General features: G+C 46.0%; 1 protein-coding gene across 8 annotated transcripts in view; it reads left to right on the top strand.

Annotated features, from left to right (window-relative positions):
- Nucleotides 1-11,657, top strand: part of mecom (MDS1 and EVI1 complex locus) — a 72,083-nt gene extending 60,426 nt beyond the window's left edge. For all 8 annotated transcript variants that reach the window (XM_036536380.1, XM_036536384.1, XM_036536386.1 and 5 more), the window contains exons 9-15: nucleotides 2,877-3,043; nucleotides 3,668-3,745; nucleotides 5,226-5,395; nucleotides 6,048-6,192; nucleotides 8,438-8,677; nucleotides 9,356-9,530; nucleotides 9,997-11,657. In XM_036536380.1, the coding sequence (XP_036392273.1) occupies nucleotides 2,877-3,043; nucleotides 3,668-3,745; nucleotides 5,226-5,395; nucleotides 6,048-6,192; nucleotides 8,438-8,677; nucleotides 9,356-9,530; nucleotides 9,997-10,128 (1,107 nt within the window). In that variant the 3' untranslated portion in view covers nucleotides 10,129-11,657. The remainder of the gene's footprint in view (nucleotides 1-2,876; nucleotides 3,044-3,667; nucleotides 3,746-5,225; nucleotides 5,396-6,047; nucleotides 6,193-8,437; nucleotides 8,678-9,355; nucleotides 9,531-9,996) is intronic.
- Nucleotides 11,658-12,029: the final 372 nt, after the last annotated feature.

The raw sequence follows: 12,029 nt of genomic DNA, 5'->3' as shown, positions 1-12,029 counted from the left end.
AGCTCCTGTGACCGGCTGTCAGATGGAGGAAAGACTCCCTACAGCCTGCTGTTGTGACGAATAATATTGTTTTTAGTATTTATATTTCATATGAAGACCAAATATGGCACTTGAACTCATATTTTTTACAATTTTTTCTTTTCACACTTTTTTTCAGAAAATTCTTTGCGCAAAGTGATCCACAGATCATTGCATAATTATACTAAATGGCAGAATCATTTGAAATAAAGCAGGCTTTTTCCGTATTTTTCAGTATTCATATTCCATGAGCCCCATTGCTCTTCTCTTCTATTGAGCACTGAGATGTGCTCTATTACACCAAACCTGCTAAAGCTAAAAAAAACCCAATCTAACATTCGGCCGACATACTAGCTTCTGTGCTGCTGCTTTGAAACAGGAATAAAGGTGGCTTGGAGTACCTCATGCTCTGCATTTACATTTTTATGCTGCCGTCACATCATAGATACTGACATGAGGAGTAAGCTGCACCATAATGATACAGTCAATATACATTTGAATGTGGGTTCTTCCTGCGCAAAAGCCTGTTTTATCTGTGCAAAAGCAGTAAGGAGACACTCATTTCCTGCCAGAGGATAGGTGCAAATAATAAGATTAACAGCTTAATGAGCCAGTCCTGATTGACACAGTGATGTGATTTACGAAATCATAATGCAGAACTGTACATTATAATTTACAATTCATAAAGTTTTCTTGTGTTATTTGTTTTTAGATTTTGTGTTGTGGTTAGATGGGGTTAGCAGCAGTCGGGAACAGAATCCAACTGTCCCACTGCACACCACGGGGGTGTTACCACACAACTAAAACGCTGGGCCTCATAGCAAGCCTGGAATGTCCCGCTACAGTCTCTGGTTGTGCTTTGTTTGGTGTCATTCCATATGATCACCAATAGGGGAATATCTGTGCAGTTTTTCCCAGCAATAAAAGTGCCTTTTGAGCAAAAAAAGTCCACAAGTCCAAGTCACCGAGTGACCACGGGATTAATCAGCAGCAGGGTAGGTATTCAAACCCAATTCAAACCCCAGACGTGTTAGTGGGGTGCCAAAATGAATAAGGATAAAAGTTAACGGTTGCATTTTCTAACAGCAAAATCAAAGCTTGAAGTGTTTTGCGTATGGATTTCTTTTTATGGCTAACAGTAGTGCTCTGTGGATATTAAAACATGTTTCAGCTTTGTCTTTTAGTGGGCCCCTACCCCAAAGGAGCTCTTTGACATTGCCTATTGTGCAGGTAAAGTCAGAATACCAGTGGAAGGGTAGATAGTTCTTTAAAAATTCATATAAATGCATTTTATTACAGGAAAATGTCCTCGGAAGCTTCTATGTGGGGAGTCCGTAGCATAGCCAGGTTAACAGGGCAGGGAGAGGTGCTGGTGGCGAGCCCAGCCAGGGTAAAAAGCTCTGTCAGTGTTTCTGTTTTAAGAATTGAACAGTGTAATCTAAGGGAATCAGACAGGTTTAAGACCGCCAGTGCTTGCTGGTATATTGCTGCTGCAGCAAAACGGAAACAAACTGTATTTTACTCCGCTCCATAAAGAGGTCAGCAAAATACACACTGCACATTTAAAAGAAATATGAATGCATTTCATTACGACTTAGGCACCCCTTGGTCTCTCAGCCGCGGGAGGGAGAGATTCATGATATCGGCTCTGGAATAATCGGGATCATGATTTCGCAATCAAGCGGACGCGACACATCACATCCTCCGTGACTCTGGGCAGCTCGCTCACCGGCTCCGGCCGCCAAGGGTTCCGTCAGGAACTTTGCACTCCGCTGTCACCTCTAATCAGCTTCCCGCGCCACAGTCGTCAGTCATTGATCCGGTGTCCCCCCCCCCCCTCCCCTGCTCGCTCTCGCACTTCATAAAGGACCGCACGGGGCGCAGGATCGGCCCTGATGGACTGTCGGGGCAGGAAGCGACGAGCTGAAGCACGATTGATTTGTGGTCGTATTAAAATAAGAATAAGAAAAAAAAATTCTATACACGCAAAATAATGCAAATTTGTATCCCCTTGAAAAAAAGCCCCAAGCCGAGGGTCTGACAGGCAGCAGGCCCCGCGGGGACACCTCCTCTCCCAGCACAGCCATATCATTATTACCCATGTCTGGCCCTTGATCAGTAATGTCAACATCTTTCATATTGACGAATGTGCTGTCCGCTCGCATTGTGCTCAGAGTGCTTTACAGCCCGGCAGTGATTATGAATCAGCCACAGCCCTACACTGCGCACACATTCACCCCCTGACAAGTAAATGCATCTCCACTTTCCTCTGAGAATTTCACCATATTTGATGAAAGACTTTTAGCAATTTGGCAGCAATCCCTGAGCATAGGGGAACATTGGAGGTGGTGCGTGTGTGTCTGAGCATGTGTGTGTGCATGTGTGTGTGTGTGTGTGTGTGTGTGTGTGTGTGTGTGTGCGTGCGAGTGTGAACAGGAGGGTACCCCTGATCTGGATCAGTGCTAGAAAAAGGGGTGAGGGGGTCTGGGCGTGAGGAGTTACTAGAAGAGAGAATTGGGGAGTGGGGGAAAGGTTGGTGGTGTACATTTAGATGTCAGCTGAATTCCCAATTCATATGTAGAAATAAGGCCAGATGATGTGCATGCAGCGTGCACAGATATTCCTGTCTGATGTTTCATGACAAAGGCACAGCCTGCCCATAAGGAGACATGACATGGACATGTGTATAAACTTCCTTTGTGTGGACCACCATGATATGATGTGTGGAAGGATGCCACCCGCACACAGCAGTGCGTGTCAGCGTGGAACGCGGAGCAGAGCCTTCCTCGTCAGCACGGAGCACAATGGGGGCCTTATTCCTGCCTGACCTGTGGGTTTCTCGCCTGTCTCTCCTCCAGATGTCCGCCATCGAGAACATGGCGGAGCGGCTGGGGACCTTCACCTCGCTCAGACCGGAGGCCGGCGACCTCATCCGCTCCGTCCCCTCCATGTTCGACTTCAGAGCCCCGCCGAATGCGCTGCCGGAGACTCTCCTACGCAAGGGCAAGGAGCGCTATACCTGCAGGTAATCACAGGGTCCATCACAGAGGTAATCACAGGGCTCATTACTGATCTAATTACCAAGTTCGTTCCGGAGGGCCAGAGTGAGACCTGCTCTCGGCTCGTGTGCAACCACACTGTTTACACTCAGAGTTTTCCCTGATTAGGAGTGTAATACGGGCAGTGAGCCCTGGCCTTTGATCAGGTTCGAATTGGGCCCCTGTGCTGAAATGCAGTGCGCACTAATGTACAGGATTTCACTCATTCTTCTCTCCCTCCGCACAATAAGGACCTAACAGGGTGTGAGGTAAACAGTCTCTGTGCTTTGGTATTCCAGGGCGGGCAGACAGGAAAACAGGCAACTGCTTTTTGTATAGAGTCCCTCTTCCATGTACAAATGTATGTTTCTGATTCATTAGATGTGACCTTCTGTTTCATGTTAAATATGTGAACAGTAACTGGGGAAAGGATTAGAATGCTACTGTATGTTGCAATAATCTTGTTTCTGTCGCCTTTGAATTGTTTGCTTAGCATGCCATATGAAATTAAATGTGGCTGACTGAGCCAGTTAGAGCTCCTGAATTAAATATATGGTGACTGTCGTGCCAGCTGTAGGTGTCATGTGATTTAAAGCCCCCCTTCTCCACAGGTACTGTGGGAAAATATTCCCAAGATCTGCCAATCTGACCCGGCATCTGAGAACCCACACTGGAGAGCAACCATACAGGTGAGACGCCTGCATACACAGATATATATGCACATACCCTCGAATGACCACACATACACACAGTCATACAGTATCAACACACACACACACACACACACACACACACACACACACACATACACACAGACAGACACACACACACATACATACACACACACACACACATATACACACAGACAGACACACACACACATACATACACACACACACACACAAATACATACACACGGACACTGGTGTAAGTGAGCATATGAAGCTGCGGGTTTGGACTTCTCAGCAACATGGTGATTGGGCAGCAGTATGGCACAAACCTCACCTTAAAAGGAGAAGTGCACAGTGGACGAATGAGAATGTGGGAAAACAGGGCTTGGGATCTTTATTGGGTTGTTGACGGGACGCTGGCCTCCCTTCGTCTCGCCCAGCTCTGACACGCTGTCTCCCCTCTGCCCGTGAGCACAGCGAGGCAGCACCCTCAGTGATTACACACAGAGGTCGTTTATCAGGGTCCGCTCAGCACGGATGTTTTTCATCAGCGCTTTGTCCACAGTTAGGAGAGCGCTTTCAGCTGGACTGTGTGTGTTTCTGCAGCGTAAAAGCCTGGAACAATTATCATTCTGCTAAATAATTTGGTGATGAAAAATGGTCGCAGTCGTCAGGGTGACAGGAAGGGGGTTTGAAGTCTGGAGAAGGAAGTTGGGTGAAAAATTGGGGTGATGAGGACTGCGGGCAGGAGTCCAGGTCCAGCAGTTGGAATAATTATTTTCTGTTTGAGGAGCAGTGTAAAGACAAGTCCAGTACAGGGCCCTGGGAGGCCCAGTGACCGCAGGGTATGAAAATAGATGGCTCTGCTGGCCGTCTGATAGACTGTGCTGCACATGCTGGCACTGAATTAAAGATCTGAGCTGTTTATTGCAATTTTTGGGAAGATAACAGAAGTTCCTGAGGGACGGCCAATTGAGGGAGTTAATTCCAGCAGAAGAAAAGATGTAATCATCGTGTATAATTTTGCATGAAGAAACTTGGCTTTGAGTCTAATTTTGGGGGGTTAGAACAAATTTGTTGCATGCTTATTTTGAAAGAGAGGAATGTAATTTTATTGCGCTGGCTGAAGATGAGAGGCCGTGCTGTTTTACCTGGAGCAACTTCTACATCTCGTCTGGTGGTGTGTGTGTGCGTGTGTACGTGTGTGCATGCAAGGGAGAGAGACTGAGCGTGTGTGTTTGTGTGTGTGTTTGTGCATGCCTGAGGGTCAGTGTGGGTTTGTGTTGGGGTTAGGGGGGTGGGTGCATGGTGAGGACACAGGAAGTGAGGTAAGAAAGAAGCGGCTGTAGGAGGTTTAGGCTGTGGATGCCGCGGGGACAGGCTGTGATTCAGAGCAGAGCTGCCCCACGTCTCAGTGCACACACCTGTGAGATACCCCTCACTCCCTCTGTTCTCTGACCACAGGGGTGTTGGTGACAGGGTGCGTTTTTCTCCTCAGGTGTAAGTACTGCGACCGCTCCTTCAGCATCTCCTCCAACCTGCAGCGTCACATCCGCAACATCCACAACAAGGAGAAGCCCTTCAAGTGTCACCTGTGCGACCGCTGCTTTGGTCAGCAGACCAACCTGGACCGTCACCTGAAGAAGCACGAAAATGGAAACCTCTCAGGTGAGCTGTCCACTGCCCTGCAATACCATACAGATGCCACATACAGTATGTTTCAACTCACTACACACACCACACAAGCAGCACACACTAAAACAGACTGCATACTTTATAATACTGTGCACACACTACAAGCTACAATGTGTTTTAGCCATATACTATATAATACAGTACAGTGCTTTAAATTGTATACTCAACGTTCTATAGGGCAGTGCAGTATACTGCAAGTGGTTTAGTGAATTAAAGCACTTTAAAACATTGTACAGAAAGTGTAATTGTAGAACTGCAATTGAAGACATTGCCACAGCACAGGCCCACACAATACAGAATTGTCTGTAGAACAACACAGCACATGACACATGACCTGTGGAACACACACTGCAGACCACTACAAGAAGCTATGCAGTAGTACAGAACAGAACAAGCTGTGGCACAGTTAAACATTCCAAAGAGCAGCACAACAAGCTATGGAACAGTACAGAATTCTACAGAACGTTGCTGTGAGCACTACAGAACAGCCTCAGTGTAGTAGCCTCAGTGTATTCTTCAAATCCTCAGATCCACCCACGTATAACCTGCAGGTGAAATGTACTCTTGCCTGTGTTGCTTGTGTGATATTCCAACCCCCCCCAGTGAAACGTCTGTGATTTATCAGGCACTGCCCTGTCCTCCCCGCGCTCCGAACTGGACAGCAGCAGCGCTATCCTTGACGACAAAGAGGACTCTTACTTCAACGAGATCCGAAATTTCATCGGCAGTACAGGCCAGAGCCAGCACTCTCCTGAACCCTCTGAGGAAGGGTGAGTTTCATTCTCATCCTCTCTTTTCCTCTGTCTACCCCTTACATAGTCACACAGATGCATTGAGTGTATGTGTGTATTATTGTGTGTGTATGATCAGTGTTCTCCATAGCAGATATTAACCAATGCTACCACACCGAATGGTTACTAATGCAGCCAGAACACACCTACGGATCACCTGTATAGTTGCTCTTCAATGCCAGCACAAATTAGCAGATCTTGGGAGTATTTTCCCTGTGCATGTGTGTGGGCGTGTGTGTGTGTGTGTGTGCACGCACGTGCGTAGGTGTGTAATTAGGATTTTAGTCAAGAGTATTCCACCAAACCACTTCTTGCATAGCAAATATTTATGATTGCAGCCAGGACACACACACTTACCCACACATATTCTCACACACAGTCATACACACCAAACCTCACCAATGAATACGTCTCATTGGAAGTCTGAACAGGGAGGTGATTAAACACAAACATCGCAGGGCAGTCAGAGTCACGCAGCTCTAGCATTTTATGTAGTTCAGACTTTATCAATTAGCATATAGCCCAAGGAGGTTTTGTGTAAAAACAAGACAATCATCACTTACGACATCTGAGATAATTACAACATTTTGGGAGCGTGTAGAAGATTTTTAAATCTATTGAGTTTTGGTCATGTGTACAGAAATACATATGTTTATATATAATTGTGTCTGATCATTATGCAAACCTCTGAAACTCTTGAACTTGAACGGAGGACCAATATTTTGAGCATGTTGTAGAGTTTATATCTGCACGCCTAACTTCGGAAGATTGGAGAGATTAGCGAGATATAAATCTTAAAAACATTTCTTTTGATATTGTACAAAACTTGTGAATGGGGCAACCACACAGGAAAGGTAAACATCAGGACTGGATGAAAGCAGGGCTGCCTGTTCTCTGCTCACACATCTGGCCTCAACATGTCTCCCCGCAGCGAGAGGGTGAAGGCGCGGGGTCAGGGGGTCGCCCTGTGTTTCCTCTCAAAGCTCTGCTCTCCTGACTACTTTTGATAGATATTTTATCCCCAGCAAATTACCACGTTTGAAAGCATAATTAGCGAATCTGTTTTCTTAATCATGGAGTTCTCGACCCGGTCCGGTCCACCTCCTCCCGGTCCTCCTCCTCCATCTTGATACGGCACAGCCGCAGAGACGAGCGGCCCAACACTCTCTCTCCTCCTTCCAGTCCCCGCAGCTGCTGTTGCAATCGCCTCCCCGATAAAAGATGGTAGAGATTTGCATTGTGTGACTTGCAATTTTTGCAATTATTCTCTCCTCCCGCTCCGCGAAGGCTTCGCGAGTCATTGCAAACTCAGCTTTTCTCTCTTAAATGGATGGTTTCCTGGTTTTATGGCCTTTCTAATCTGAGAGGTAATTGTGTCGCTGTTCCCCCCCGCCCGTGGTTGGGGATGTGTGGAGGCTGCAGTCGGACTCTTTGTGCCAGAAATGGCATTTTTTGGAGCTGACGAGAGACGGCTCGGACCGTAATTAGTGAATCAGTCTTAATGTGGTTCCAGATGATTTAACAGAAGCTGGTTTCCTGTGGCGCGGAGACAGCGGGTAGATTAAGTCACAGTCAGTTTTGATAGCTGGGTTTCTCTCCTCTGGGACAGGGAAATGGGCTGGTTGGCAACGCTCTCATAACTCTTCCACCAAATGGGCCTGTCAGCTAAATATTTTGCCTATTAGATGAATACGAGATATCAGAAAAATAAACAAGGTAAAAACCCAAGTAAGGGAGTTAAGTGCTCGACCGCGCCTGTGCCCGGAGGGGCCCCCAGAGCCCTGATGACAAACGGGGATTGCGCCTTTCTCCAGCTGCCAACTCTCCTTCTCTCGCTTTTTCCCATTGTTCCTGTTGGGCGAGGAAGAGTGTGTGTTCCAGGGAAAACAACAGTGGAAGAATTAAACGAGTGCAGATTTCACATAACAATTTGTGTGTGTGTGTGTGTGCGCGCGCATATGTGTGTGCATGCATATGTGCGTATGTGTGTGTGTTTGTGTGCGTGCGCGCATACGTGTGTGCATGCATATGTGCGTGTGTGTGTGTGTGTGTGTGTGTGTGTGTGTGTGTGTGTGTGTGTGTGTGTGTGCGAGTGTGTGCGTGTGTGAGACTGTCCGTTTCTGTGAATGTGTACTTTTGGAACACTGGATTGAATGGTTTAAGACTTTATATGACTGCAAATGAATTTGTCGCCTTAGTGGTTGTTTCCTCTGTCTGGCTCCAGGCTTAATGGCAGTCAGCTGGAAGAGGAGAAGGTGCTGATGCCCAACCAGTCACAGGACCTGGATGAAGAAGAAGGGGAGGAGTTGGGCATAGACGAAGAAGAAGCTGAGCACAGAGACACTTTGGGAAAGCATGGGGATGAACCGCTCCCTGGGAACCTGGACAATGACATCATCCAGGATGACATTGACTTTGAAGGACCAGATGATTTAGAGCTAAACTGCAAGGCCTCCCCTAGGAGGTGAATGACCAATAACTATGCAACACACAAACATGTATGCTTAGTATCGATTCATGATATATCGCGATTTTTTATAGCACGATAATAAATATCGATACCTCTTCCCAGAATCGATACTTTCTGTGACGTCAAACACGTAAAACGCGTAGTGGCGCTGCACTGCTGTATTGCTTTTACTGACAAATGTGAGCCAAGAGTGGCCGAGAATTCCACCAGGCCTGTAGAGGGCGCTTCTAAAGGCTTGGGCTGCTGAATACTGTGACACGAATAAAAATAGTGCCAGAAAAATTGCAATAATCAATACTATCGAATCGCAATACTTGTAGAATCGCAATATATCGGAATCGCAATACGAATCGAATCGGCACCAAAGTATCGTGATAATATCGTATCTTGACAAAAGCATATCGTCCCAGCCCTAATGCTTAGACACATATGCACTATTTTGCACATAAATACTCACACATGCACACAAACCACAAACATACAAAACATGTATGTATGTGCATATACAGTATACACCTACTCACCGATATGTGTGCATACGCACACAAAGATTAAACACTGGTTCCCTGCAGAAGTAACATCCTTACCAAGTCTTGCACTTTCACGCATGACTGTTAAATATAATTACATGTGTTGCAGTTGCACTGTGTTAACAGCGAGTCAATGTTCCAGATATGAAGATGAGGAGGATCAGAGCAGCTTCTCTGCCCTGGACCACATCCGCCGCTTCTCTGACATGCACAAAATGGAGGAGAGTGAGTACAGCGATGGTGACAGTGCCAGCTACGGGACCCCACACCTGCCTGAGTCCATAAAGCAGCCGCTCTACAGGAAGTCCAAGTCCCAGGTAACAACATGCCAATATCAGCACGGCTTCTTCATGATAAAAACGTCACAGCACAGCTAGCGTGTCAGTGTGAGCTCTGTTTCAGGCTTACAGTGTGAGCTCTGTTTCAGACTTACAGTGTGAGCTCTGTTTCAGACTTAAACAGCATCATCACCATGTATACTATAACTGGTTAGGAGTGTAGTATGTGATTTTGTGTTGTGTGTGTGTGTGGTGAGAGAGTGTGAGTGTGTGTGTATGTGTATTTATGTGTAGTGAGAGAGTGAGTGAGTCTGTGTGTGTGTGTATTTCTGTGTGTGTGGGTGGGTGTGTGTGTGGTGAGAGGGAGTAAGAGTGTGTGTATTTGTTTGTATGTGTGTCTGTGTGTGTGTGTGTGTTTGTGTGTGTCTGTGGTGATGGAGAGTATAAGTGTGAGCATATGTGTGTGTCCTAGATTTTTTTTGCTAAAAGCATCTCTCTTTCTCAGGCTTATGCCATGATGCTGTCTCTATCAGAGAAGGACCCGCTCCACACAGCTGCCCACGCGCCCACAGACATGTGGCACAGCCTGGCACGAGCTGCAGAGTCCAGCGCCATCCAGTCCCTCAGCCACGTATAACCCCCTCGCCCCACCGAACCCAGCCCCGACCTGACCGACAAACCACACTGGGACCAAGTCCGACCCGGTTTCGGGGCCAGTGGGGACCGTGGCCCTTTACTGACTGCTGAGCAGAATGCCTTACACATCACCAGGGTTACCAGTCCCAAGAGATCCACAAAATTAAGTCTTCGAATAAAATCTTTAAAGCGATAGAAAAAAAAAATTGTCACCTTAGATTGATCGATGACATTAATAGCGATGATAATGATGACGATAATAACTGTATTTATTCTGTTGAATTTCTCTGTTTTGCACAGCGAAGGCAGCTGGTGTTTAGGAAGATTAGCATGACGTAACGAAACGTTAGCGTTGTGAATTTCAGCAGCGTTGGCGCTGACCGCGCCGAGAGAGTCTTCCGTAAGAGAATCATGAAGTAAATCTGACCGCAAGCACTCTGCCCAATCCCACAGGTCCGTCTCTGACTCTGTCGAACTCTGCCCTCGGCCTCCAGCCCTCCCCATTCCCCCTCACCCCAACACCCCCCCCCACAGCCCCACCATGATTGGAAAGATCGGCATCTCTTCCATCTGTGCGTAGCTTTTAAAAGGCATTTGAGTGGAATACCCTGTGACCTCTTCAGCCACAGAGAGGAGAAATAAAGGCGTCACACGCAAATGAGGCGAGAGTCTGAGCTGACTTCATCTCCCGAGTCAGGCGATGTTACTGAAACGTTATCCAAACATTATCATTTAGGAAAAAAAAACTCTAATCACCGATCTCTTTATGAGACCTAAAGAAATTGCATTGGTGTGTGTTCCTGCACAATCAAAGCACTGTCTGTGGCTGTCTACAAACCATCTACAGACTAAAGTACTGCAGCCATCCCATCACTCTGCAAAAATGCAAAAAATAGCAAGTACTGAACTTTATTGTCATTCAGTGAAGGACCTCTTCTAATACAAGTTCCTTGTACTCAGTCACTGATACCACTAAATAACCTGAATGCTAGTCGTTAGCTACTCCATCTCCATGTCTCTTTCATTTTTAGACAATCATGTTTTCCTTTTGTTGCTGTTGATGTTGTTGTTGTCGATGTTACTGTGGTGTATGTTGGGAATTGTATTTATTTCTTGGCAAACTGTAGTTTGTTTACTGAATAGCACTGCTCTTAGCCTGGCGAAGAGCCGATTCCTCGCTGGGCCTGTTCCAGAAGTCTGTGGGGTTTGTAGAATACGTATGAGTGCCGGATAGTATTAAACATGCCATTCATTCCTTATTCTTCTAATGAAGCTGGTTGATGAAATAGATATTACTTAGGGTCTTTTGTATGACAATTTATTGATTCAATTGTAAAAAAAAAAAAAAGAATTAAAGAATAAAAAATAGCAGGTATTATTTCCTCATAACCGCATGATTGGTCTGATTAGAACTGTACCTGATATTTTCTACGGTTGTGTGCAAGCTCGTGTGACGTTCGGTCATGTTAATCCTTTGTGCCAAACGTATAATAAATAACAGATTATACACATTTATTTTCCTGTGTTGAGGCACCAGATTTTTTTGTGTTTTTTTTTTTTTTTTTGCTGTTGTTTTGTTTATAATCTCATTTTAAAAGTAATCAGCAAGTTGAGGTACTTTGTTTTATTGCTTTCTACAATGTAACTGTAATGCATTTCAATACAATGCTATGGGAGGAGCTGCTGAGAAATAAAGGAGTACAATGTGTGCTGTCTGTGCTCTCTCTCTCTCTCTCTCTCTCTCTCTCTCTCTCTCTCTCTCTCTCTCTCTCTCTCTTTCTGTGGGCTGACTGTGCTCTCTCTGCTTCCTGTGTCTTTGAGTTGACTGTGCTGTGTGGGCTGACTGTGCTCTCTCTGCTTCCTGTGTCTGTGAGTTGACTGTGCTGTGTGGGCTGACTGTGA

The sequence above is a fragment of the Megalops cyprinoides genome, chromosome 9, assembly GCF_013368585.1.
Source record: "Megalops cyprinoides isolate fMegCyp1 chromosome 9, fMegCyp1.pri, whole genome shotgun sequence".
Taxonomy (NCBI): Eukaryota; Metazoa; Chordata; class Actinopteri; order Elopiformes; family Megalopidae; genus Megalops; species Megalops cyprinoides.
The sequence above is the reverse complement of the archived record's forward strand: the minus strand, read 5'-3'. Positions and strand labels throughout refer to the sequence as shown.